At 42.8% G+C, this 24,883-nt stretch overlaps 1 protein-coding gene across 32 annotated transcripts in view; it reads right to left on the bottom strand.

Moving 5' to 3' along the window:
* Positions 1-24,883, bottom strand: part of CELF4 (CUGBP Elav-like family member 4) — a 752,374-nt gene that overhangs the window by 264,262 nt on the left and 463,229 nt on the right. For 17 of the 32 annotated variants that reach the window (XM_088153021.1, XM_088153033.1, XM_088153008.1 and 14 more), the window contains one exon: positions 3,585-3,633. In XM_088153021.1, the coding sequence (XP_088009147.1) occupies positions 3,585-3,633 (49 nt within the window). Of the gene's footprint in view, positions 1-3,578; positions 3,634-24,883 lie in introns of those variants that run through there. The other 15 variants (XM_088153025.1, XM_088153036.1, XM_088153023.1 and 12 more) reach the window with 2 other exon arrangements.

Below are 24,883 nucleotides of genomic sequence, written 5' to 3'. Positions count from 1 at the left end.
CCAAGAAGTGCATGGGTCCTGCAGAGCTCTCACTCTCAATTTGAATTTCTCCCTTGCCTTTTCCCTTCTTCCATAAAATTAAAATGCAGATTATAAATGCTCTAACCACGAAAAGCTGCATTTTATTTGTATTAACCTACAAACTACAATGCTTCTTGACACCACACTACCACCAAACAGAGTCATCATCTCTTTGGGAGAACATCATGGGCCACATTCACGGTAGGTGTTCTTTCAATGGAACGGGGAACATGCAATTCCATCTCCTTCTGTTCCTCTCTGGAGGGTCCCTGGTGGTCTCCAAATCTGCCATCTTTTTATTTGCTTGTTTGTTGCGAATACACAAGAGGGAAAACTGAGTTGGGGGTTACAACGGCAAACCTTGGGTCTCCATCTCACTTTCCTCACTGGTTGCTCTTCCTAGTAGAAGTTAAGAAGAGTTGTCATGACTCCACCATGCAATTTTTAGGGGCTCCAAGGAAAGAGCATCTCTTCCCATAAATATTCTCCAGGTGTTTAATTATGTCCCTCTACTTCAGCATTGTAAATTACAATCTGGCTGCAATTTCAGGGAGGGCTCTAGACCAAGAACTTGATATGGTTCCATGAGAGATTAAGGGGTGGGGGGAAGCTCATTGGAACACAAGCTGTTTTGATCCACCTCTTGATCAAAAAGTCTGAAAAAGTCTGAAAACCCCTACTCTACAGCCTCAGCCAAGGTTTTCAGGGGCCTGCATAGAGGCCAAGGGGCTCCAATTGTTTCCCCTCATTCTAGCCAACTTCATGGCCTTGCAAGCAAGGTAGAAATTAAGCCAAACAAGCATTAGGACTCAGCTTCTAGCTCCCAATTTCCAATCTTGTCAGGCATCCTGGGCTCTCTTTTTGGCTGCTTCTCCTAATTAGCATCGAGCATGCTTTCCTGATATTAACTATAGCACTTGCACCCTGCCAAGGTTTCATGGATCCCTCTACTCCATCACAATGACAACAATCAGGCCTTGGATTGGAAGAAACACTGAGAGGTGCAACCAGCAACAGGGAGGGGGGAATGAGGGCAAGATAATCGCCTAAAATACTAAGACAGGAGCTACCAGGTAAATGGGACAGGAATATAAGATGCCCAGATTCCTACTCTTCCAAAGCATCTTCCTCAAGGCTCAGGAACTTGTAGCACAATGAGAATTTTCAACAATGCAGCTGGAGTGAGTACCTTTCTGGAAGGCTATGTGCAGACTTTATGCTTATTAGCCATCTTGGTAAAGTGGAATGGTTCATGGTCAATACACCCTCAAGAAGCACTCAGCAAATTGGTTGGAATAATTACTATTTTGGGGACATCTCATTCAACAGACAGCCCACATCCCACCCCTATTAACTTCTGCTTTCTTTTCCTTCTCACCTTTGCTGTATTGCAATCATTTTGGCTGATCCCATTGAGGGACTACAGAATCCATTGCCTTGTTTCCACCACATGCTTAACCTGGTCAGCCATCAACCCAACCAAATCTTACTGGTGGTTCTGGGCAGCACCCAATTGCACTCAATGGATCAAAAATCAATAGGGAGGGATACTATATCCCCTGCCCCCCCCTCCAGGAAGAGCCTGGTGTCCCACCAGCACCTGGGTCAGGCTTCATGACATCACCACCTGCCTTCCACATTAGGCAGGGATAGATGTGACTTGATCACCTCACTTAGCAGTGTTTAGGGGTTGTGTTCTGTCATGTGAAGGTGGACATTGAGTTCTATAATGGAGAACCTTGTTCCTTTTTTGTCCAGTCTTTCTCTCCAACTCTTTTTCCTGGAGGACCAGGTAGGCAAAACAAGTTCATTAACCCAGTTTAGGCGTTCCCACAACACAACTAGAGTTAGTGTAACCTTATGTGTGACTTTGGTTTTGATAAAATTTAACCTTTGGGGGTAAATTGATGGGTCAATTGACTCCTTTTTGGGGTCCCCGCAATGCATTAATACACACCCACCCACCCAGCCACACACTGGCTCAGGTTACTGTGTTGTGAGAACAGGCCTTTTCTTTGTTCCCATCTCATCCCAAATTTTCTCTCTTCCCTTTCATTACCAGTCAGGTCAATGCGCTTTGTCAGCTGTATTAGTGATGATCAGAAGGTAGGAGAAAATATTTCCAACATTAAAAAAGGCAACATGGAAACTACTTAACAGCTACCTAGTCAGACTAAGGGGAGCAATACAGGTGATGGTGAAGACATATTTGCTAGAGTTTCAGCTCTCAGATCTCCAGACTGAACTGACATTCCAAATTGGATCAGCCTTTTGAATTGAATTGTCCAGCCGAGTTACATGTTTTTTATTTTTTTTTTAAATGGAGCAGTCAGACTTTCTGGATTGAATCCACCTTATTCAGTGCTTTGATTCAATTGACTGATTCAATTTTTTTCCAAGACAAATGATTGATTCAGATTGGATCAGAGCTAATTCATACGTCTCTAACTTTTGCCCACCTTGGTTGGGGAAGGGGGTGAGAAATCCTTAATCCATTCAGGATGAAATCAGCATTGCACATATTTTCTCCAAAATTGCAAAAGTTCAACACACATTTTCCTTAAGCCCCGTTTGGGAATCTGTCAGGGGCATCTGCAGGGTGGGTCAAAAGAGTCAAGATGTTGGCCACATTGTGCGATCAAAGCCGATCATCTCAAATTTTTTTTACTCTCCCTGTGGACACACTGACATTTGTGCTGCATCCTAGCAAACTCCAGTCCTAACATGGAAGATAACACATCCAGGTTTTGAACAAGCTGGGATCATACAGAATATCTGTAAGGTTAGTGAAGCAACAAATCGGATCCATCAAGATGTTCGGTGCCCGTTTTCCCCAGATAGCTATTCCAAGCCAGAAATGTGTTTGGCCATATAAACCATCTCTCACCCCACAACTCTCAGTAATAAAATGGATGCCATTTTACAATAAGAACATTGTTGTTCTGGTGGATCGAGATGCTGTGCTAAGAATGAAAACAACCAACATTAACTCATTGTGCGACGTATGAGTGGGCTAGCGCTTTTCCCTTTCTTTACAAGTGGAAATATAGTCAATGCTTTAACGCACCTTGATTAAGACATGGTAGGACTGATAAAGGCAATATAAAATTGCTACAGGCCTTCAGTGGCCCATTCTAGGCTAAATCAAATCTTGCTTTCTTCCCCCCTTAGCCACAAAATGAAGGAACGAGGACTGAACAAACTATCATCGTGGCCACCTAAAAGACCCCAGCAGTTCAGCCTTAGAAACATAGGCAGCCTGCAAAAAAATCAATGTGGCTGTCGTAAAACTTTTACTAAGTCAACACTGAAGGGCTTCCTTTTTAACAAGACTCTTATTGGCTTCCTAAGCAATCATTGGCAACTTTCGAAATCAAATAATAATTGAATATGAGCAACAGCAAGGCAAAGTGAAGGTGATTTAATGAAGAACATTTTTGCTGCCCGGAGAATTTGATGTTGAGATTGATTGCGTTACTAACAGATCTCCACGTTGCCCAAAAGGACCCACAAACAACAATTCCACCACCGTGCTGGGGGCTATAAAGAAAGAACACAGCTACCTCCTCGGCTCTCGCTGTCCGCTGGTTTCACCTGGATCGGCCTGTTCATCTGTGAGGGAAGAGAAAAGAAGCAGCATTAGCAGGGGATTCCTAGGGCCACCCTCTTCATTTCTGAGTTTAGAATGAATCTGCCACAAATTTGTATCCATGTAATTTCTATAGCTGTCTTCAGGAAGTTTGGCCTTCTTTCCCCCCCTAATGTTCAGTCTAGCTTACAGATTTGGGGTTTCCTAGTAGCCTTCCATCCTGCAGACCCAATTCTACTTAGCTTCTGAGCAGAGACACGATTGAGCAGATGTTGCTGGGGCTTGCTCCTTAGGTAAGTCCATGCAAGCAGGCATCACTGGGCCTTCAGGAAATTCTGTTATTGGCGATTGCATCCCAAATCATTGGGACCTGGTAATGTTTCATCATGAAAGTTTCTGAGAAAATGCCTTGTCTTTCAAAAGTCCTTTAGTTCTGAGAACTAACTTGAAACTCAAGGCTGTGCATGGGAGAAATCTTTGATATTAAGAGGAAACGGTACTGCAGGCCCTCCTGTGGTTGACACAGTGGGGCTACATGGTCCCCAAAATTTCTATTTCCTCTCACCCTTTTGCCAAAAATGGTTCACCTGCCCTTGCCTAGGATAATACTACACATAAATGCGCACTGCACATTAATTATTCTCCCTTCTGCACAAGAGACTTCCACTTTGTATCCTGAAGCACCAGAGTGCTGGAGAATGTTCTTCAAACTTCACTGTGTTTTTGAGCTCGTTTTTCTGGTTGGAAGGGGTAAAAGGGGTGCCTGCTGCCCTCACAATCTTTCCATTGCTTGGAGGTCTCCTGGTTTCTTAGTCTCCCAACGGGAGGAGCTTTTTTAGGACTATTTCCCTAAACTGTAATTGAAGACGGGGCAGCCAGAGGAGCAGCAGAAAGGGTTGTACAATGAAAGAGAGAGCACATGTTTGCGTCATGGCATCATGACACACGTGATGTCATTGTGGCTTATACTGGATTCCCACAGTCCAGCCATTCACTCAAGAACATCAATCCTTCTGTCAACATGTCATAGAAGCACTAGAACTGTGGAGTTGAAAGGGACTACAAAGATAATCTAATCCAACCCTCTGCAATGTGTAGGAAAACTAATTAAACCATCATTGTCCAGCCTTCTCTTAAACACCTCCAGAGATGGAGAACCCAAAACTTCCATAGACAGACTCTTCCACTGTTGGACACATCTTACCATCAGGAAATTCAACAAACTCTAGATAGCTGCAACTCATACCCCTACTTCTGGTCCTAGTTTCTGTGGCTGTAGAAAATAGTTCTTGCCCATTTTCCCTGCAGCTTTGCTTACCTGAACATGGCTATCATGCCTCCCCTACACCTTCTTTTTTTCAGACCAAGCAGTGTAGACAACAGCATTGGCATTTCCCCATTTTTTAAAGACTGTCTGAAATTGGAAGCTCTAGATGAAACCATCCTGAACTGTGAGTTAAGCCTCTTGCCATGTTTAATGCAAATGTGATTAGAGCTACCGTCACATTACATCTAAGCACGTTTTCCCTCTTGAGACACAGAGACGGTGAGAACTGCTCAGCTCTCCATCACGTTAACCTACTTGCCCGCCACTTTGATCGCTTCTAAATGCTAAATATGTTTGCGGAGCAATTAGAATAAATCTTGATAGTGGTTATGAAATGCTTTCCAAGACACTGCTACCACTAAGTATAATAAAAAGAAAGGAAAGAAGGAACTACCTCTGGCAGAGACCAATGAGGATTTGGGAGAATGCCCTGTGAGGGGGAAGCCTTGAGGTTCAAGGTTTCTCTCTTGAAAATGTGAACTGGCAGCTCTGTAAGGAACTTTGTCTCTTGATGGCATCATTAGGGCTGCCCCCATTGTTCTGGGAGGGAGCAGCAATGTGTTAGAAGAGACACAAAGCTGGATGCTACACAACCAGTCCAGGAGAACTTGCTATCTCATCAACAGCTACCTGTGATGGAATGGACTTATGAAGACCAGGCTCAGGGAGATAAGCGTGTCCTTAGCCCCCAGCAGGAGCATGGGAAGTTCAAGAAGATGAGGCTGGCACCTCCCTAAGGAATTCACGGTGTTGTGGCTGGCTGGCTTGGGAACTAGGGTTCAGTCTGGTGATATTGATGTCAGGTTCAGCCCAAAGAACTCCAAGAGACAATGCAAATACAGTTCTGTTGCGTTTATTAGCTACAACCTCCAGACAGAAAATCTCCCCAGACTGAACCTAAGTTCTCAAGCCAGCCAGCCACAACACCGTGAATTCCTTAGGGAGGTGCCAGCCTCATCTTCTTGAACTTCCCACGCTCCTATTGGGGGCTAAGAACACGCGTATCTCCCTGAGCCTGGCCTTCATAAGTCCATTCCATTACACTACCAAAGGTTTAGTTGATGGTCTAGGCTGGGTTGGTACCTGGGTTCATCATTCCTGAAGTATCTCTGAATCTCCCACCTTAAAATGTATAGAGGGACCATTCAGGATTCACGGATTTCTGAACCTGCCTGTGTTTGGAAGAGATGTGGTGGAAACCTTTAGCATATATGTCTAGCTGGGATCCAAGAAAAATGGAAAGAGAAAGGAAGCTGCTCTGATCAACCAGAGCAGGGTGGCCATGTCTACTTGCAGAGGGGGATGCCCAATATGACTCCCCCCCGGGGTCATTTTATAATGAACTTTTATCAGACTCATTGGATACAGTTTACAGTGAATCTAACAAAGATCACAATAGATTGGGAAGGAAGGAAGGAAGGAAGGAAGGAAGGAAGGAAGGAAGGAAGGAAGGAAGGAAGGAAGGAAGGAAGGAAGGAAGGAGGGAAGGAAGACCAGAGCCAAAGAGTGGCATTTAGAAAATAGCCTCCCTCAGTTATCTTACAGAAAGTCAGCTATACTGTTTCCTGCTCCAACCACCACATTCTCATGATGTTGCTTAAATATTGGGTATTCCAAAAGTAGCTGCCTAAAACCTATTGAAGTCCTTCTGTCAACACGAGTTAGACTTTGGTGTTTTCATTTATTTAGATAGCCCATCAAGAAGAATGGAGAAGTGGATCTTAGCACGCAACTCTCCCCAAGAAAAAGCACTATGATGGCATCAGGTCCTGATTTTTGTGGTGATGTGTCACTGGACTAGATCTGAAGGAACTGAAACCTCTGCTCATCCACAAGCACCTTGAATCCTGGGCCAGCTGCCACCCTACTTTGCAGGGCTGATGTGAAGACAAAGTAGATGTGAGAGGAGAATTATGAAGATTCTTCTGATCTTCTAGGAAGTAGAAGAAAAAAAAGGAAACAACACTTTCTCTCTACCCTCACTTGCACAATTGTGAGTATGTACATGTGTGAAAGAAAATGATGTATGAGATAGCAGGTGAATTTCCACATACCAGCTACCACCTGGATGAGAAAAGAACTGCAGAGAAAGTACACCATCTAGTGAAGGATGGTCGCTTCAATAAAGACCTCCTCTTGTGGAGGTCAGCTCGTGGGGAATACATGCAGTTTTCTTGGCAATGTTATAGAAATAGTTTGCTAGCACCATTTTATAGGATGCTTTGGGGATTTCCCATTCTAAGAGTTCATGGTAGTCTCCCATCCTGGTAGTAATCAGATCTTATCCTCTTTAGCTGTGTGTTTGTGTGTATGACCAGAGCTGGGCAACTAAGCCAATGGACCATACACTAAAGCAAATTACTTAATGCTCTGGAAGTGTATCAAAAACTTGCTCATAAGGGGCTGTCCTCAAGCCCTACCAACTGCTTGCTACTGATCTTTACCTTCTCCCCTTGTGGCTTTTGTCTCCTATTGCCTTCAGCTTTGGAAGAATCAGCTTTGACCGGACCCAAAAAAACCCAAAACCCTTGGCCAGAGATGGTGTAACTCTCTATCCTATCTGCTAAACTTGCAAAAATCTTTCTTCCAAGAAAGGTTTGCACAGAAGGAGGAAGGTAGCAGGTTCAAATGTTGGAGAAAGCGACATTTCTCACTGGAAGGAAAAGACTGGGGAGGGAATAACCCGCTGAAACGACTAAGTAGACGCAGAGGGTAATTTAACATACAACATGATTTCTGCACTTGACAATGGTTTCATAGTGCAAGGATACACATACCCCCATAATGCAAATTGAGATCAGCTTGACATGAGAGACACCAATTATGGGGAGAAACACTGAGAGGGAAATAATTAAGTTTCTTTTCTCTGGAGATGGGATTTCACTCCACCCATCCTGCTAGTCAAGCAAATGAAATGGAGGAGCAGAGAAAAGAAGGTGCTGAACAGGAGAGAATCTCATTCAGAGTTGGCCCAAGGTGATTTAGAGCGGAATTAAAATTTTGCACGCCCACCCCCCGTCTTTTCATTTCTGGAGTGACTTGATTGGAACCTTTGAAACTTAGCCTGAAGTTTCTTTTCAGGTTTGGCACTTTTTGGAAAGGCAGAAATTGTATTTCTCAGCAGTTTAAGTACTTTCAAATCCACATTGAAATATGGGCTTTGAGGAGGGAATCAAAGTACACAGGATATAATTTCAAAACAGGAAGATAAGATTTGAAAGAAAATACGCATTTTAAACATGCTTATCCCAATGCATTTCTCAGTGTGTTTTTAAAGGTCTGTTTTTAATGAGAGGAACTGGTTGGATTTATTATTAGACAGGCAAACCTGGAACAGACTGAGTTCACACATCATGCAGATACTATTGATTAACTGTGGTTTGTAGAATAAACCACAATTGCCTGGATTTATGCAACGGGCTAGCCAAGGGGCACACAACTTTTCCCAAGCCACCCTTGGTTTTAAACAGTGCTATGGGGCTAAACTCCCCAAACCAGTGGCTGGGGTAGGACAGAAACTAAATTTGCTTCTATTTCATTTAAAAATACATTTAATTAAAGTTATATGGTGCTGACATAGAAGTAGTTTTCCACTACCTTGTTTTAGGATATTATTTTTACTTCCTACAGTTGTGAGATTTCCAAGCACAGTTCTTCCTTTTCTTATTTGGTCACGTAAATATTACAGTAATGGGCAAGGTCTCCAGTTACGTAAAGCGTTGTGCAAGCTCACTGTGCAACTCCTTGACCAGGTGTGCTGTCCCATGAAGACCATTCAGAGTTTTGCACATGGAAAGGAACTGGATGAAAGCCTCCAAAGATGATCAGCCAGATGGGGAGAGAACCAGCATGATGCAAAGCAGAGCAAAGCAAGGTGGAAGCCTCACTTCTTCATGAAGCTGCTTCATGAAACAACTTCAGAGAAGAACTTTCCTCAAAGCAGAATTGAAGCAAAGGTGTACCGTCTCCTGCAGTCTCAAAGCTTGAAAGTTGCACTGCGGGATTAAAACATGGATGCTTAAGACGATGCAGACTGGCCCTATGTTTGTGATCCTGTACACTCCAAAGGACCTTTTAGAGAGGGAAGCCAAAGTACTGTATTGCCCTCCTGGTTTGTCCATAGCACCCCTGGAAACTGCTGTTGTTCTTTCATTGATGAGCACCCTCATTTCACTGCACCCACAAGGGAATACCTCTGCTGCTCATTATGATTTATTTTTCCCCCTTAGGTAAATTCAGATGGTGACAGGATCAAAGGACAACATTCCCAAGGAGCTCTTCAGGCAAAGAGGTCCTCCATGAAGAATGTTTTTTCCATCATCAGCGTCATCTGTTTTATGAATAAACTTTGTGAGGAGAGCAAGTTCTATCTTTTTAAAGGATGGGACAGCCAAGGTGAACTGGGACACACCCCTCCATCTCTAACCAGAAACTATTTTTCAGAATGAAGTCAAACCACAGGCTGACATAACCAACAAATGGAGTTATCTATTAGGCTGCAAATGCTATTCTTTTCTGGCATGAAACATGCAAATTCCTATCTGGTTTAGAGTTGGTTAATACTTGAAGATCATCAGAAAAGTTCATCTCCAAGGAAGGCAGTGAAAAGACACTTCCATACTGCTGCCAAAATCCCCCTATATGTCCACATTGATGGGCCCATGTAGTCACCAGAAATCAAGACTAACCTAAAGAGCCTTTGTCTTTACCTTAAGAAAGGGGGAAAAATCTCACCAGCATTCCATTTAATGGAAAAGGTTTTGTTGCAAAATTCCTTTCAAAGGGTAAGAGAATTTTGGAGAAATTCACACAGTGGAGTGGGGTGTCTTTGCACGGGTTTCCTAATAAAGGGGGCAAGGAGTGTGCGTTTGTTATTACAGTGCTGTCCTGTGCCACTGTATGGAAGTGAAAGTTGGATTTTGAAGAAGCAGGCTAGGAAGAGTATTGATGCTTTTGAACTTTGGTGTTGAAGAAGACTCCTGAGAATCCATGGACAGCCAAGAACACAAACCAATCGATCATCAAACAAATCAGTGCAGAGTTCTCTCTCAAGGCACAAATGACCAGGCTCAAATTATCCTACTTTGGATGCATTATGTGAAGACTTAGCTCTCTGGAGAAGGCTCTAATGCTGGGAAAGGTGGAAGGAAAGAGAAGAAGAGGGTGGCCAGCAGCAGGGTGGATGGACCCAGTTATGATGGGGATGGGTCAACATTGGAAGGCCTGAAAGACCAGATTAGGGAGAGGTTGTCATGAAAAAAGTCTATCTATGTGGTCACCAGGAGTAAAAAAATGACCTGATGGTACATAATCAATCAATCAATCAATCAATCAAACAATCATTGTATAAAGATTTACCTAGAAGTCTACAGACTACCTGGCTTCTCATGGTTTAATTAAATAATGAGGGAAGAGAGCAAAAGGGCAGGTTCAGGTAGGGAAGTAAAGAAGCTAAGGAAGTCTGTAGCGGGAAACAAGAGCACGGCTGTATTCCACATTTTGCAACCCCGGGCAGACTCAAAAACACCACCAAGAGAAATGAGGAAGAATTTCTCAAGCATCTCAAGAAGAAAGTTGAGAAACAGAAGCCTCTTCTGAGCTAGAGAGAAAAAGAAAAGAACACTGAGAAATTCCCATCCAAAATTTGGCCCACCAGTTCGGATCCAACTGAAGAAATTTGGAGAAGATGAGCTCCGATTGTCCTCTTGGCTATCATGTCTGAAGCCAATGTCCCCACTTTAAAGTAGAGCACACATACCCACCCACATGTTGGCACGCAAGGCTCCCCCTGCCTCCTTCTGCCCATGGCCTCCCCAAGCTCAGATCACAAACACGACATCATTTTTCATGTCCAATTACAGCCGCGGTGGTGCCACTGTTAAAAGACAGTGCAGGTATTCCTGTCAGAAAGGGTTTGAGTTACAAGAAGCGATGAATTACAGCAAACCCTTTTTCAATTCTCTGCAGAATGAAATGTCAGAGTCCGTCGTTCTATATTTCTGAGCACCATCAGCTACAGGCTAGCAAAGAAATTAGACAAGGGACAGATGCTTCACTGAATTGTGATTTTGTGGATGTGAACGGTTCTCTCTTCTCTTCTCTTCTCTTCTCTTCTCTTCTCTTCTCTTCTCTTCTCTTCTCTTCTCTTCTCTTCTCTTCTCTTCTCTTCTCTTCTCTTCTCTTCTCTTCTCTTCTCTTCTCTCCTCTCCTCTCCTCTCCTCTCCTCTCCTCTCCTCTCCTCTCCCCTCCCTCCCTCCCTCCTTCCTTCCTTCCTTCCTTCCTTCCTTCCTTCCTTCCTTCCTTCCTTCCTTCCAGTGAATTTAGAACAAGAGAAAAATCAATTAGGGGAGAAATGAAAAAGAAGACATTGCATCTCTACCTCCCTCCCTCTTGCTTTCTCCCTTGTCAATTACTTGAAAGCCTGAAATTTTCTTTTAAGAAATCTTTTGAAAATAATATTTTCAGATTCCCTATTAGGTTTTTCTCCTTCCTTAACCTTTAAAATTTAAACCATTGACAAATACTATCACCCCCTGAATCCTAACCTTAACCCTAACTATAATTGTTACATCAGCATGATGTAGAACCTACATCTCTACGTATTGAAAAAGTTCTCACTGCATCTAACAAAACTAACATGCAACTATTTTGAAACTTAAATTATGGCAAGATCATAAAATAATAAGCTGCACTCAAGAGTAAAAAAATACTTCAGCAAGTGAATTTAAACATCAAAATATTTGACTCATGATGGCTGCTTGCTAACAAAAGGGCAACAGAAGGCATTAAGAGAAATTTTCCCCTATAAACGAACCTTTGAGGATGCTGGGAAGGAAGGAAGGACTTAGATCTAGGTAGGCTCACATGAGAGAATGTGGACTTTTAAAATACCCATATCCAAAGTTGTGTATGGCTTTGTAGGTCATAATCAATATTTTGGATTGTTCTGAGAAGTGAAGTCATAACCATTAAAAGAAGCCATAAACATCCCAGAGTTATTGGAAGTCAAGAGGTGTACAAATAAAATAAGTAAATAAATCACATATGCCTTCTAAGTGATCCTGTTGGTAGTCTAGTCATACTGTGGACCAACTGAAGATTACAAGTACTGCTCAAACATTCCTATGTCCAAATGGGATCCCTCTAAGGAGTGACATCTCTATGAGGGTCAGTTTAAGGAGTAGGATTGGTCTGTGGTTATAACACTGAATCAAGAATCTCCTGACAGCGTCATCTGAAATTCCCCCCCCCCCAAAGTATTTGAAATGGTACAAAGGGATACCTTCAATCTACTCATTTAATTCAGAGGATACTACAGTGAACAATTTATGTGAGACAACCTGGAACAATGCAAACACATTTCTCCTATCAAGTTCCTGAATCAGATCATCCAGCAAGGTAACCTGACATCTGTGCCCCATAACTCGGTCTGCAGCTAGATTGGATGGAAAGTCCAGGCTGAAAAACTACTGGAGTGAGATGCCCCCCCCCCCGCCAAATTACTTAAGATAGTTTAGAAGACTTACAATATCATGCAATTCGTGGAAGAACTGTTCCAACAAAGATCCCCACCTAGCACTGCTTCTTTCAGTCATGGAAACTCACACATTGCTTCAGTGTGGCCTTCAACTCTTTTTAAAGTACCAGGAAGAACCACCACACTTGTAGAAGACACCATTTCTGGAAATCTCCTGTCCACTTGAGCTATATATATCCATTACAATCAGAAAACAAAGGGGAAACTGCTATCAGTTGGAAGGTTACCAGCCATGACATCAGATCATTAGGGATTCAAGCTGTCCCTCCTGCGAAACATTATGTAATGGTCAAAGCTGTTTATTTATTTATCTATTTATTTCACAATATTTATAATCCACTCCAATACTGATGGACTTTGGACGGCTAACAGCAAACACAGAAATGTAATAAGCAATCGACATTGAGCAGTAATATTTTCTGTAGATATTTGGCAGTGGTATCCATTGCTGATGGAGGCAATTACAAATCAGTTCAGTGTAGGCTGGTTGGCATGACAATGAAACGTGGAAAAACTTCTTGACCATAATTCCATCAGTGGAACCTCTTGCTAAGAAGAGGGAGAATTCTCCTTTGGTGGGTGTGGTCAAATGGAGTCTGAGAAGCCCTATGTTGGGGATGTTTAATTTGGATTGCCACCTTGAGCAGGGGATGGTACTAGATGGACTCAGTGGTCCCTTCCAACTTTACGACTCTATTAATGGGGCAGAGGAGGAATATGTCTCTGGTGGCATTGTAAAATAAGTATTTAAATGGGATCCAATCTGAATCCTATTGGGATCATTCTACAATTTTCTTCAAGGTCACTTTGCCCCCTCTTCCAACTAGATGTAAAACCAGGAAATTCTTATAATTCATGAGGATCCATCCATCCATCTCTTCCATTCCAGAGCTCCCCCAAGGCTTTGACTGAATAATTTATGAAGCTTCAAGAAGAATCAGAACCAGTCTGAAAACCCTTTAGATTCTTTATGCTTTGGGGCTGAGATCTCTTGACAGCAGGATCAAACCTGGTTAGTACAGCAAATCCCAGAGTTCTTAGCTAGACGGGTCATTGGGAAAGGCTGATCGGAAAAATGCAAACAATTTTTGAACTGTTGCTAAAAAGTATGGTAATCTGTGTCCATGTAGAGCTTGACTTGGACACTCGTGACCAAGGTGCAAGTGAAATTATACTGACAAAAATGGGTCTGGAATCACAGCAGTTTTCATTATGTTTTACGGATCAACTCAACACTTGTTTAGCATTTGGTTCTTGGCTAGAATCGTTGGCGGGGGTGAATTGGGAAGATAACTGTGTGTGTGTGTGTGTGTGTGTGTGTCTATGCAGGTGTATTGGAGTATGTGTGCATTTCTGGTTGCAGAATAATAAAAGATGCAAACCCTTTTCTTAAAAAAAACAACCGGGATCTATTGATGGAAGGAAAACAAAAAAGCATCACCTGGTTTCAATCCTACCTGGGGTGTGTGTGAATGCATGCATACATGAGACTTTGGCACCAGGTGGGAGAAATAGTGCCAGTCTCAGGAAAACAACACTGACGGAGCACCAAGAGCCCTTTAATTGGTACCTAGTGGACTGCGGTCCTGCCAATGAGCTCCCCCAGTAAAAACACATCCCAATGAGCTTTGATCCATCATAATGAGATGGCGTTTGCTGCATCATTGGTATGCATCCCCCCGGAATTCCCTGGATACTCTGTAGCTCCTGAGGTTGCTTAAAGAAAGGGGAAAAGAACCTGATAAAAAATAAGTAGGAAAATGCTTTCCCTCCCTATTTTATTAATTCATTAAAAAAGCTCTTGAAATAGTTACCATGACAGTGAAGAAGCTTTGTATTGCTTCCATGGTGGCAAGGCAAATATTAGAAACTGTTGTTCAGAAACTTGCCAAAAGACAAAAAGGGTTTCTTTTTAATTAGCTTTTCTGCTTCTTCAGGAATTGGCAATCAAGTCGGCGTAGTCAGTAATAAAGCGGTTGGGATATTATGGAGTTGAGGTCCAATTAGAGAATTGAGAGAGGTCTTAGAAGCCATCTAGTTCAATCTCCTACTAAGTGTAGGATCTACTAGAGCATCTCTGCCCCTCCAGCCTCTGGAGGAAGACCTCTACCAGAGGAGAACCCACCATTTCGTGTGGCAGCCGGTTCCACTGGCTCTCAGAAACACAGCCAGGATGTTCTTCCTGATGTCTAGTCTGAGCCCCTTTCCTTATGGTTATAACCCATTGTCTTTGGTCCTGCTCTTTGGGGAAACAGAGAGTAAGTCCAGCACTTCTTCTAGGTGACCATCAACGTAGGGGACCTTAGGTTGAAGAAGGGGGTTACCTTTCAGGAATGTGGAAATCCCACCAGGAGGAGCTGCCTCCATAATGCAAAGAATGGCCACTTCAGATAAGATGGGTACAGGACACTGACCCATAAACTAACCAGCTTCATCTTTGCCTAGTGTGGTCTGAACCCAACACAAATGACTTGATCAATTGGACTAAGGGAATAAGCAAGGGGTGCAAAGCATATGTCCGTGCAAGGCTGTACTGAGTTTGGGCTCCACTCCATAACTATATGGGGGACCCAGGTCTTTATGGGAGGGGGATTTAGGGGTTTTGATGGGGCCTGGGTGCCCCATTTTTCCTGGGCTGCCCGAAAGGTCAGAAAGAACGCATCTGGAGCCCCATCCGTTTGGGGTGGAACTCAGAGGTCCCAAAGGGACGCAGCTGGACTCCATGTTTTGCAACTGAGGCAAGCAAGTCACTCACCCTCTGCATCTGCCTGTGGATCTTTTTAGAGGTTTGCCCCCCCCCCCCCAAAAACCCTTCAAATTCTGCTGGTTTTGATGCAAGTCATCCTAGGGTAGGGGAAGCAAATCTATCAAGACGGGTCCATGATTGTGCAACTGAAACCCTGCTCCACTCTTTATTGACTCATATCAACTGTCTTCCTGTTATCTGACAGTCATAATTTGGGTGGGCAGGGAGAGAGGATCGATTTATTCATAAGCAATTTTCACCCCTTTGGTTAAGAAAATTTCCCAGGATTCCTTGTGGAGAACCCAGTAAAATGGCACATTCAGATGCAATGAACTTTCCTTCATTCTCCTGCCTGGCTTACAAGTCCCACAGCACAGTAAAATTACAATGCCAAGGTACGTTGGCTTGAACCCCCCATTGCCTGGATCCCAAACAAAATATGGATCAATAATAAAAAGGACAAATAAGATTTTTCATGGGATGGAGACATGATGATGGCACTAATGCAGGAAAAACTAGGATTCCCAGAAGGTTTGGGGTTGGGTGGGTTAGGTAAGATGTATTAAGTGAAAACAGTCTCCCTCCCTCCCTCCCTTCTATAAAAGATACCCAAGATGAAGGCTATCATTTTAAAACAAGAAGGAAACAAGGCAGATTATTCTCCATGTTCCATTAGGTTTATAATTTTCAATAACGGGAGATTTCAGTGCCTGAGGTAGATGTGAGTTTATACTAATTGGAAATGAGCATTTTCTGCTCCAGGCAGGGAAGAAAGATCTTTTTCCCCCACTTTGGAGGACTAGACATTAGTTTGAAGCAAGAGGTTTCAGTTTTTGTCCATTTCAAAGCTATACACTATTAAAAGATATTGATAAGAATCATCATCATCATCATCGTCATCATTATCAACCTATTTTATAGTCTTGGCCCGTTCAAAATCTTTAAAAGTCATGACACCAAAGAGACTCCTGAGGTCTAGCTCCTTTATCGTGGGATTCCTCTGTTGTTACTGTTGGGAAATTTATTCATTTATTTATCAAATGTATATGCCACTGCATCGTAACTCTCGGTAGCTGACAAGGTATAAAACTACAATAAATGTCAGGAATATTGTGGGGCAGAGAAATTATTTCATGTTTGTTCTGTTCGTTCTCATTCACTTTGATGAATGAAAATTTGCTCTTGAAATTCCGTCCAAGGATGAGAGAGTGTTGGTAAAAAATTGTCAGGAGTGGAATGGGGTATTCTTGCCCTTATTGACTGAAATGGCCGTGGAGTGTGTTGAAAATCTTGTCCTACTTGGGTAGCATATCTTGGCTGCAAAAACATATTCGGCCACTGGATGGCAGCACAGAAATCAGAACACTATAATTGAAGGTTGCCCTCTAGTGAACATGTAGAGAGCCAGTTTGGTATGGTGGTTAAAGCATTAGCCTGGAAACTGGAAGACCCTGAGTTCTAGTTCCCCCTAGGCATGAAGCCAGCTGGTTGACCTTGGGCCAGTCCCTCTCTCCCAGCCCTAGGAAGCAGGCAATGGCAAAACCTTCTTAAAAACCTTGCCAAGAAAACTGCAGGGACTTGTCTGGGTGGTTGCCAGGAGTCAACACTGACTCAAAGGCACCAAAAAATAATAAAAAAAACCCAGTGAACATATGGGGTATTGCAGCCCAGATATGCTAGTCCTATTCTTTATTCTGCCCTCTTTCTCTCTGTGGGCCTGCAGCCTGCTTGGTTCCTTACTGTTGAGTTCTTCCCAATGGAAGACTTCAGATGGGAACTTCTTCAATGGAGCTTTTTCAATAAAGTCTCAACGAAGAGAAGTTCTGCCTTTGAGAAATTGTTGGAGATTTTCTCCTCTGCTGCAAATCTGGTGGCGATCTTGTGCTTCAGGGGCTAAGTCCCATCTTCTCTGAAGACTGAACTTGGCTCACAATTATCTCTACTTCCTGGAAGTTTGTTTTAGGCTTTCAAGGGGTGCAAAGCAACCACATTGAATGCTGGTAGCATGTTTCAGGGAAGAACGGAAGATTGAGTGGTCAGCCATAGTGGTACAAGGAAGAAGGAGAAGATCTCATCTTGGAGCTCCCATTTATAGGATTCCAACTGCAAACCCACCAGCATAGCTGCCTAGTCTGTGACTTGTGGTTATTAAGCACCATCCTGATTTCCATGCAATGTTCTGGAGTGATGCTGTTTTGACCACCTGGAGAGCACTGTGGGTGACTTAACTGGCTAAGAAGTAGCCGGAGGACAGAACAGAAAAGAAGAGCCCATCACCAACCTTTCTGCAAAGTTCCAACCATCAAGAGCTGCTGGAGTCCAAGTGTTCTTTCTGGAGCTGGTGGTGGGGAGTTCGGTTGGTCTGCCTCTTCGTGACTTAGCTGTTTTCCTGCATGAAAATTGTTGTTTTGAAATGCATACCGTAAACTGAATCTGTCTGTAAATTTCCAAGACCCTGAGGGTTCATCCATATACAGAAGTCAGCTGGGAAGAAAGATGGATTGATTTTGGGAAGGCGGCGATGCAAATGCAGGCTCAGAAGAGAAGCAAACACACTTTCCTTGTGTGCAAATGGCCTGCAGCAATCACTCTCAGTAGAACCGGTGGTGCACTGCCTGATTCGTAAAGGTCAGAGCCTTCAAGATACATTTTTTCATTTCTTATATAATCCTGGTTTGGATCTTCTTATCTGTTTGTGCAAGGCTTCCCTGAAATATATCGTTTTGAACCAAGCAGGGTGGGAATAGGAGGGTGGAGAGAAAGACTCTGGCAATCTCTTGAGCAAACTGTGACCTTGGAAATTATTAATCTCCTTCTTTTATTGCACAGGTCCTTCTTTGTCTTTTTCCCCAGTCGGTGCTACTTACTTTTAGCACAAACACCTGATAAAACTGGCCAGCAAAGGTTTTTGGTGTTACCTACAAGGAAATTCTTCATAGCATCCTTTCCCACTTAGAAATATCCAGACATACTGGGACAATTAGCTCCAACTGGTGCAGAGGATGGGAACTGTAGTCTTCAATGAGTAGAAAAGCCTATATTTTGCATTTTCTATGTATTTGCTTGCTTGTTGATTATTCTCTTATTATTTTTACCGTATCTAAACCATTCTTTCACCTACAGAAGATCCCAGGACAACAGTTCATGAATAAAAACAGTCAGGATATAACAAAAGAGTCATGATAAGAAATGGGAAATGTTCAAGGAGTGAACCCATTATCTAAAGCCAAAGTTAACTGAATGTTTAATTTAAGGGGCTGGGACAAAGAGGCACATTTTAACTTGACATAAGAAAAATAACCATAAAAATTGCATTTCTTTTGGGAGCTCAGACAAAATTTTGGATTCAAGAAAATGCTTCCTGTTGTAGATCTGTAATAGAACCCTCCTGATGATGCTCTCCTCTTCCCCGAAGATCTTAGTTAATGTTTTCGTTTGTTGATTTAGAAAAGCATCTGTTAAAACGAATAAGCTTCAATCATGGAATATTTTGCACTAATACAGAGGTTGGTTTCTAAATGTGGTAAGAATGAGACAGAATGGGATATAATGCGAGGGAGGAAGTGGAATGCTTTGACATTGAGCAGGAAGCCAGGCAACATTGTTCAATGTCCCCTTGGTTATTCAGTGTTCAATGTAGTTATGGGTAAATTTGTAGATTCGATTTATATAGCCACCTCTTTCACATACGTGACTCTAGCCAGCTTATAATAAAATAGATAAAATACAGAATATAAAATAAAACACATAGGAGCAGGGCATTATCCAACAGCTATCAACACAACCAAGAGTTGGGCTGTGTCCTACACCCGGGGCCCCAAGCTCAGGCACAAAACCAAGTTTTCAAGGCCTTTCAGAAGGCCAGCAGGGGTGGGGCCAATCTAATCTTAGGGAGGAGGATGTTCCATAGGGTGGGTGCCACGGCAGCAGAAAAGGTGGAGGTGGAAGGACTCCTGCTGGCATTGGTGTTTTGCTCCAATGTTTCTTCCACTGGGATTTAATCGAGGCATGAAGATTAGGAAGGCTAGTAAAGAAGAGATCACTCCTTTACTAAATAAGTAGCCAGACTGCTACGCTTCACACATTGCAGTGAAATTCTCTTCTGCTTTGAAAAAAATAAAAAGCAAATGCAATGAGAAATAGTAAGGGAGAAGAAAAGAGAAATAGTAAGGGGGGGGGGAAATGCAGGAAAGTCTTTCTGCAGGGCAGTAATTTTGTTGCATCAACAAGATGATTTGGTGGTTTATGCTCACAAAAATCAAACAGTAACAAGTTATGCTGAATTATGAAACTTTGTCTGCTTTTAGGAGGCAGATGTTATAGTATGATCCTGAATGAGCCACTTATTTTCTCACTGGAGGAGAATGGAGAAGATTTTTTAATCTAATCAAGCTTGTTTTCATGGGTTCTTTAGATCTTCCTTCCTTCCTTCCTTCCTTCCTTCCTTCCTTCCTTCCTTCCTTCCTTCCTTCCTTCCTTCCTTCCTTCCTTCCTTCCTTCCTTCCTTCCTTCCTCACCATGTCCCAATGCATTAAGCAAGTCGTTCCATTAATTTCTTCATCATCATAACTTAAGCCTGGGACATACCCTTTAAATATTCATTCAGCTATGAAAACTGGGCATTAAATTTTTAATAATGTCAAACTCATTTGAACTGAGCTCCTGGGGGACTATTACAATATAATTAGAATAAATATGATGATTGATTTGGTGGAAAGGTTCACCTGTCCATGTCAGCTAATGGTCAGACTTCTTTGCAGACCTGCCAAGTGTCGAGTTATTTACTTCTAACCTGCTTCAGCTTTGCACTCGGTCTTCAGTTTTAGCCACTAGCATTTTCTTGGGTGTCTGTGCCCTCCAATATTACCAAGGTTGGTGAAGCAGCTTGATTGGAAGTGGAAGAGACAACTTCCTGGCATTGTGTCCCTCCCCCCTTTCTGTGGCATTTAATTAAACAGGGTGTGCTGATTAAAGACACCAAAACTTCAGCCATAAACTTTCCACCAGCATCAGACATTAACCTTTTTACAGAGTGTTTCTGAATTAAGAAGGTGTGAACTTTCAATCAACATACTCCAGAAATAACTAGTGGTGGCCATGGAGAAATTTCAGCCAGTGAAAGATTGGGACAGACAAAAGAGAGAGCAAGGCTTGTATTATTAACTTTCAAAACAGATTTGGAAATTCTCCCTGGGGCCAAATGCAAGAATCGGTGTCTTGATTCAATTAGAGTCATTCATTCATTCATTCATTCATTCGTTCGTTCGTTCGTTCGTTCGTTCGTTCGTTCGTTCATTCATTCATTCATTCATTCATTCTCTTGGTTGTTTGAGTGACTTTAGGCAACTTAAAACATATTCAAACAATAGAACAAGTATGAAACAACAATAAACAAACAACAGTATCTGTTGTTATATCAGGGAAGGAAACACCAAGTACTAAAGAATAAAATCCTAGTATCAGAGCAAGGTGACTAATCACCCTGTCCTGGGACCTTCTTATCAACAATTGTTCATCAAGAATAAGATGAAAATTAAGATGTTCATGAGTCCAATTTGACTCTTGGTAACTGAATCAGCATGTCCATGTTGTTTTCTTGGCAACAATATGGAGATGGCTTGCCATGGCCATCTTCTGCTCTTGTGTTTTTGCTTTTTTTTTTTTTTACTTTCTAGTCTATCCAGCAGACCAGTCTCTTGCTGGTCTCCCATGCCAGTAGCAAACAGACCTTACTGTGCTCAGTATTTTAGGTCTGTATGTATGCACATATTCTCATCCTCTCCAAGAAATAACCAGGCTTCAGCCTGCAAGTTCTTGGCTGGAAATGCTGTTCCATAGCCAGATCATCAAGAGGAACCACTGCCACAGGACATCAAACTCCAAAATATCAGTCATTTCATGCAATTTTGCAGCTTTATCCTGGCAATCAAAACATTGAAAGGAAAGCTCTGTTTGCAGCAGTGGGAGAGTGAAGGGTGAGGAACACCCCCCCCCCCATTTTCAGTATGTGACTGAATACCTTAAACATGGTGACAATCAGATGACTGAACTATTTCTCACAAAGTTCTTAGGATACCTTTACTGATTAGTTGATTGATTCATTTATTTCAGCAATTGGTAGATTTTAGGATCGCTCTTCCAAAATCATGAAAATACAGTTTGATATGTAAGGATTGCTTCTCTTCTGACAGTCCTCCACTTCTGATAATTACTGAGAACCTTCCAAGTGAAAAGATCTTCTTTCACCACTTTTTTAAATGATAGAATGGTCAGGGTCTCCCAACCTTGGAGACCAAGTTAATTCAAGGTGAGAGGGTGCTACTGAAAAGGCCATCTCCTTGACTCCAGCATCCTGGATCCCACAGGTGATGGAAACGCAAGTGCCCCCTTCTGGTTAGACTGTCTTGGGTGGAAAGATTCCACCTGGAGCAGTCAAATGAAAGATTCAACCCATAAGAGGCTTTATGGCCACTGCCAGCATCTTGAATTGGACCTGGTTGCTACTGGCAACCAATGTAGGTCCCACAAAGCCAGTACTATTCTACCAGTTAGAACCAGTTAACAGATGGATAGCTGCATTCTGTGCCAGCTGCAGCTTCTGGATCATCCTCAAGGGCAGTCCCATATACAACAAACAGCAGTAATCTAGGAAAGATTTGAGCAGGGCACAAGTCCGTGTCTTCAGGACTTCCCAGTCCAGGAAAGGTTACAACTATCAGACCACTAAAAGCTGGTTGTCAGCCATTCAAGATAGATCAGACAAGGACACCAAAGTTATGAATGCTAATGCTACTTTTATTATAGGGTTATAGTAACAGAACCTTGCAAGTCTGAAGGTGCCTCTCTCCTCTCTGCCTTTATCCTAAATAGAACTAGGGAGGTGAAATCTGAGACGTTTTCTCAAGTTATATTTCTGGTTTGGACTCAGATTTCTCTTATGTGACCATTGTCTTGGCTACAGCTTTTCCTCCTGTTCCTCAAGGTTTTTCTTATAGTTCATGACACTGGTCAAAAGCTTTCCTGATCAAATCCTTCACCTGCTACTACAGCAGGAGCCATAAGTCCAAGAGATCCCTAGACTGTGGACCTATTCTTTCAAGGGAAGCCCTACCCTTTGAAGGGCAAGAGATTAAACAAGATAGCCTCTGTGTCAACAGCAACTGTTTCCATATATCAGGGCAAGACTTCCACCACATCTACTGACTGGCCTGAGGTAGAGAGGTAAAGTTGGGTCTTTTACATATATTGATGATACGCAACCCAAAACGATGGGCAGCACCCCCCCCCCCAGCAGTTTCATGTAGAAGTTAAATAGAAAGGGGGAAAGGGCAAAGCCCTGGATGTGAAGGAATGCATCTACAAAGGGGGAAGTGGCGTGATGGAATGCAGTAGAGACCCAGGTTCTCGGGAAGGAGGGAGAGCATCCCAGGAAGGGAAAGGAGGAGGCAAGAGGCAGCACAGTCCAGACCAGGAGCGCGGGAACAAGAAGAGACTTAAGACAGGCGCTCCCTAGATTCTCCCAGAGTATATCTATTAGGTTAGCACAGTACAGATTGAGTGTGGCAAGATTCTGTCTATATGAGGTAACCAATAAAGAACTGAACTTGGCTGGATTGTTTCCCTGTTGTTCTTGGGCTGGGCCTGACATTGGAGTAGTTTTGTAGGCTGGAAATCAGTCAATAATTACTTAGGGCAGTTAGGTCAAGTGGCAGTTTCTTGTGGATGGAGCATACTACTGCCCCCTTAAAGGATGGTGGCATCACTCTCTCTCTCAAGGGACACATTCACCACCTCCTGTACCCATGAGTGTACCAGCCAGCAGGGGTGACAATCTAATTTGTGGATAGTTGAACTCATTCCACGGAGAACCCTAGGCAAGGCTCAAAAAAATCTCAGATGATCTCACAAGACTTTACTTTTGTCATGTCATGAGATCCCATCCATCCCGTTTCCTGCTCAGTGTGACTGTGAGCAATTTTGTCCAAATGTTGCTGGGAAATGATGTACAAAAGTCAGTGGGAAGCTCTCCAGTTCCCAAAAGGGAGTGAATTGTACTAAACACCACAGGCCGACATTCCACAGACACAGTAAGTGCAGAGAAGTATCATGGTTCACCAACCTTCCCCGCAGGGTGTAACTTTGAACTTGAACCTGTACTGCTCCCTCCTTGCCTGCCACTAGTATTGTTCCAGGAGACTCCTCAAGTAATTCATTTCCAGAGCTCCTCAGTAAAGTCAAGAGTACCTCTGGATCATCACACTGGCAGAAGAACCCTGCCAATTGCCTTCATTGTCTCCATGTTCTGGAAGTCAACTGGAAATTTCCCAAGGACCCATTGGAAACCAATTGCATCTATAAGGCTCCTGGGGCAGACTAAGCTAATAGCTCTGTCCCCTCCACATAAATCAGTAGTGGCTGTGTAATGGTACATGGGAATGACCTTGGGAGAAAGGAGGGAGAGCTGCAAACTGTACAACCGATGTGTAAAAGTTATCTCAGCCTACAGAAGGAGAGAGAGCATGGGAAATGTTTCAGAAGGAACCTTCCCGTGTTTTCTGGAGAGTAAAAGGAGAGGAGGGGAGGAGTACTTTCGGTCTTGCAAGATTCAGTTAATGTAACCTTACAATAAAGATAGAGCCAGTACTCCTTGTTGTTCTTCTTATCTGGACTACCTCACAGAACTAACAGGCTGTGACCCTCAAGGTAAGCAGATATGACCATGACAAAGGACTGAAGTTAATATCCTCCACCCTCAGATCACATACAGATTGGAAGTTTTGGATCCCCATCCTAACGATATTGTTAGTAAATAGATTGGCCGTCTTAAAATGTACACAGATCAACAGATGCCATCAGCTTCCCAGGACATAAGGGCAGGTTTTGTGATGGGGTCTCAGCTTACCCAATGCACCAAGCTGCTGTGCTGTTCTGGGATGGTGGTTCTATTGCATCCTGAAATTATTGGAGAAAGGGTAGGCGATGTAATCAGAATTTGTCCCAGTAATGATCATTAGGACATAAACATTGCACAAAGACCTTTCCTACTGTTACTATACTTGTGAAAGTACAAGTAAGATCTGAGTCTCTTTTTCCTCCCTCTTTTTTTCCCCCTTTTAACAATATTTATTCACTGCCAAAGGTTCAATGGCCCTTTATTCCCCAAGGCAGCAAACAAGTGTGTGTACCCAAAGGGTTGCTAATGGTTACTCTAATTTGATAGAGACAGATAAGTGTATGGTTCAGCTTTGCAACACTGCATTCCACAAGATTCCTTCTCTCCCCACCCCCTGGTTCATTTTAAGTAATATACCATTAATAATAATCCTTGACTTTTTCAAGTATTTGCTCATTAATTCCCATATGTCTGGGGCTAAGATGCATTTATCATAGCTTTGACAAACCAGAAAAATTAATGTGGATGGAAGAGAATCATTCGGGGCCAGTTTTGAAAACAGGTGGCCCAGCATGTGTTTTTCTTCCTCCATAAACAAGAACTAGAAAGGTCTCGAACAGATTTGCAATCCAACTGTGATTAAGTGAGAACAGTGGGGTACAGGAACATATAGTATGCGGGACTCAGATATTTGTGGTTTGTGGAAAATACTATTTCAGGACCAGTATTAACTGGTATTGTATTAACAGTGCCCTAGGTTGGAAAGAGAG

Source organism: Python bivittatus, unplaced genomic scaffold (genome assembly GCF_059951505.1).
Source record: "Python bivittatus isolate LINGU-HERP-01145 unplaced genomic scaffold, Pbiv_v1 ctg000570_np1212, whole genome shotgun sequence".
NCBI lineage: Eukaryota > Metazoa > Chordata > Lepidosauria > Squamata > Pythonidae > Python > Python bivittatus.
Note: the sequence above shows the minus strand (reverse complement) of the source record. Positions and strands in the feature narration are given on the sequence as shown.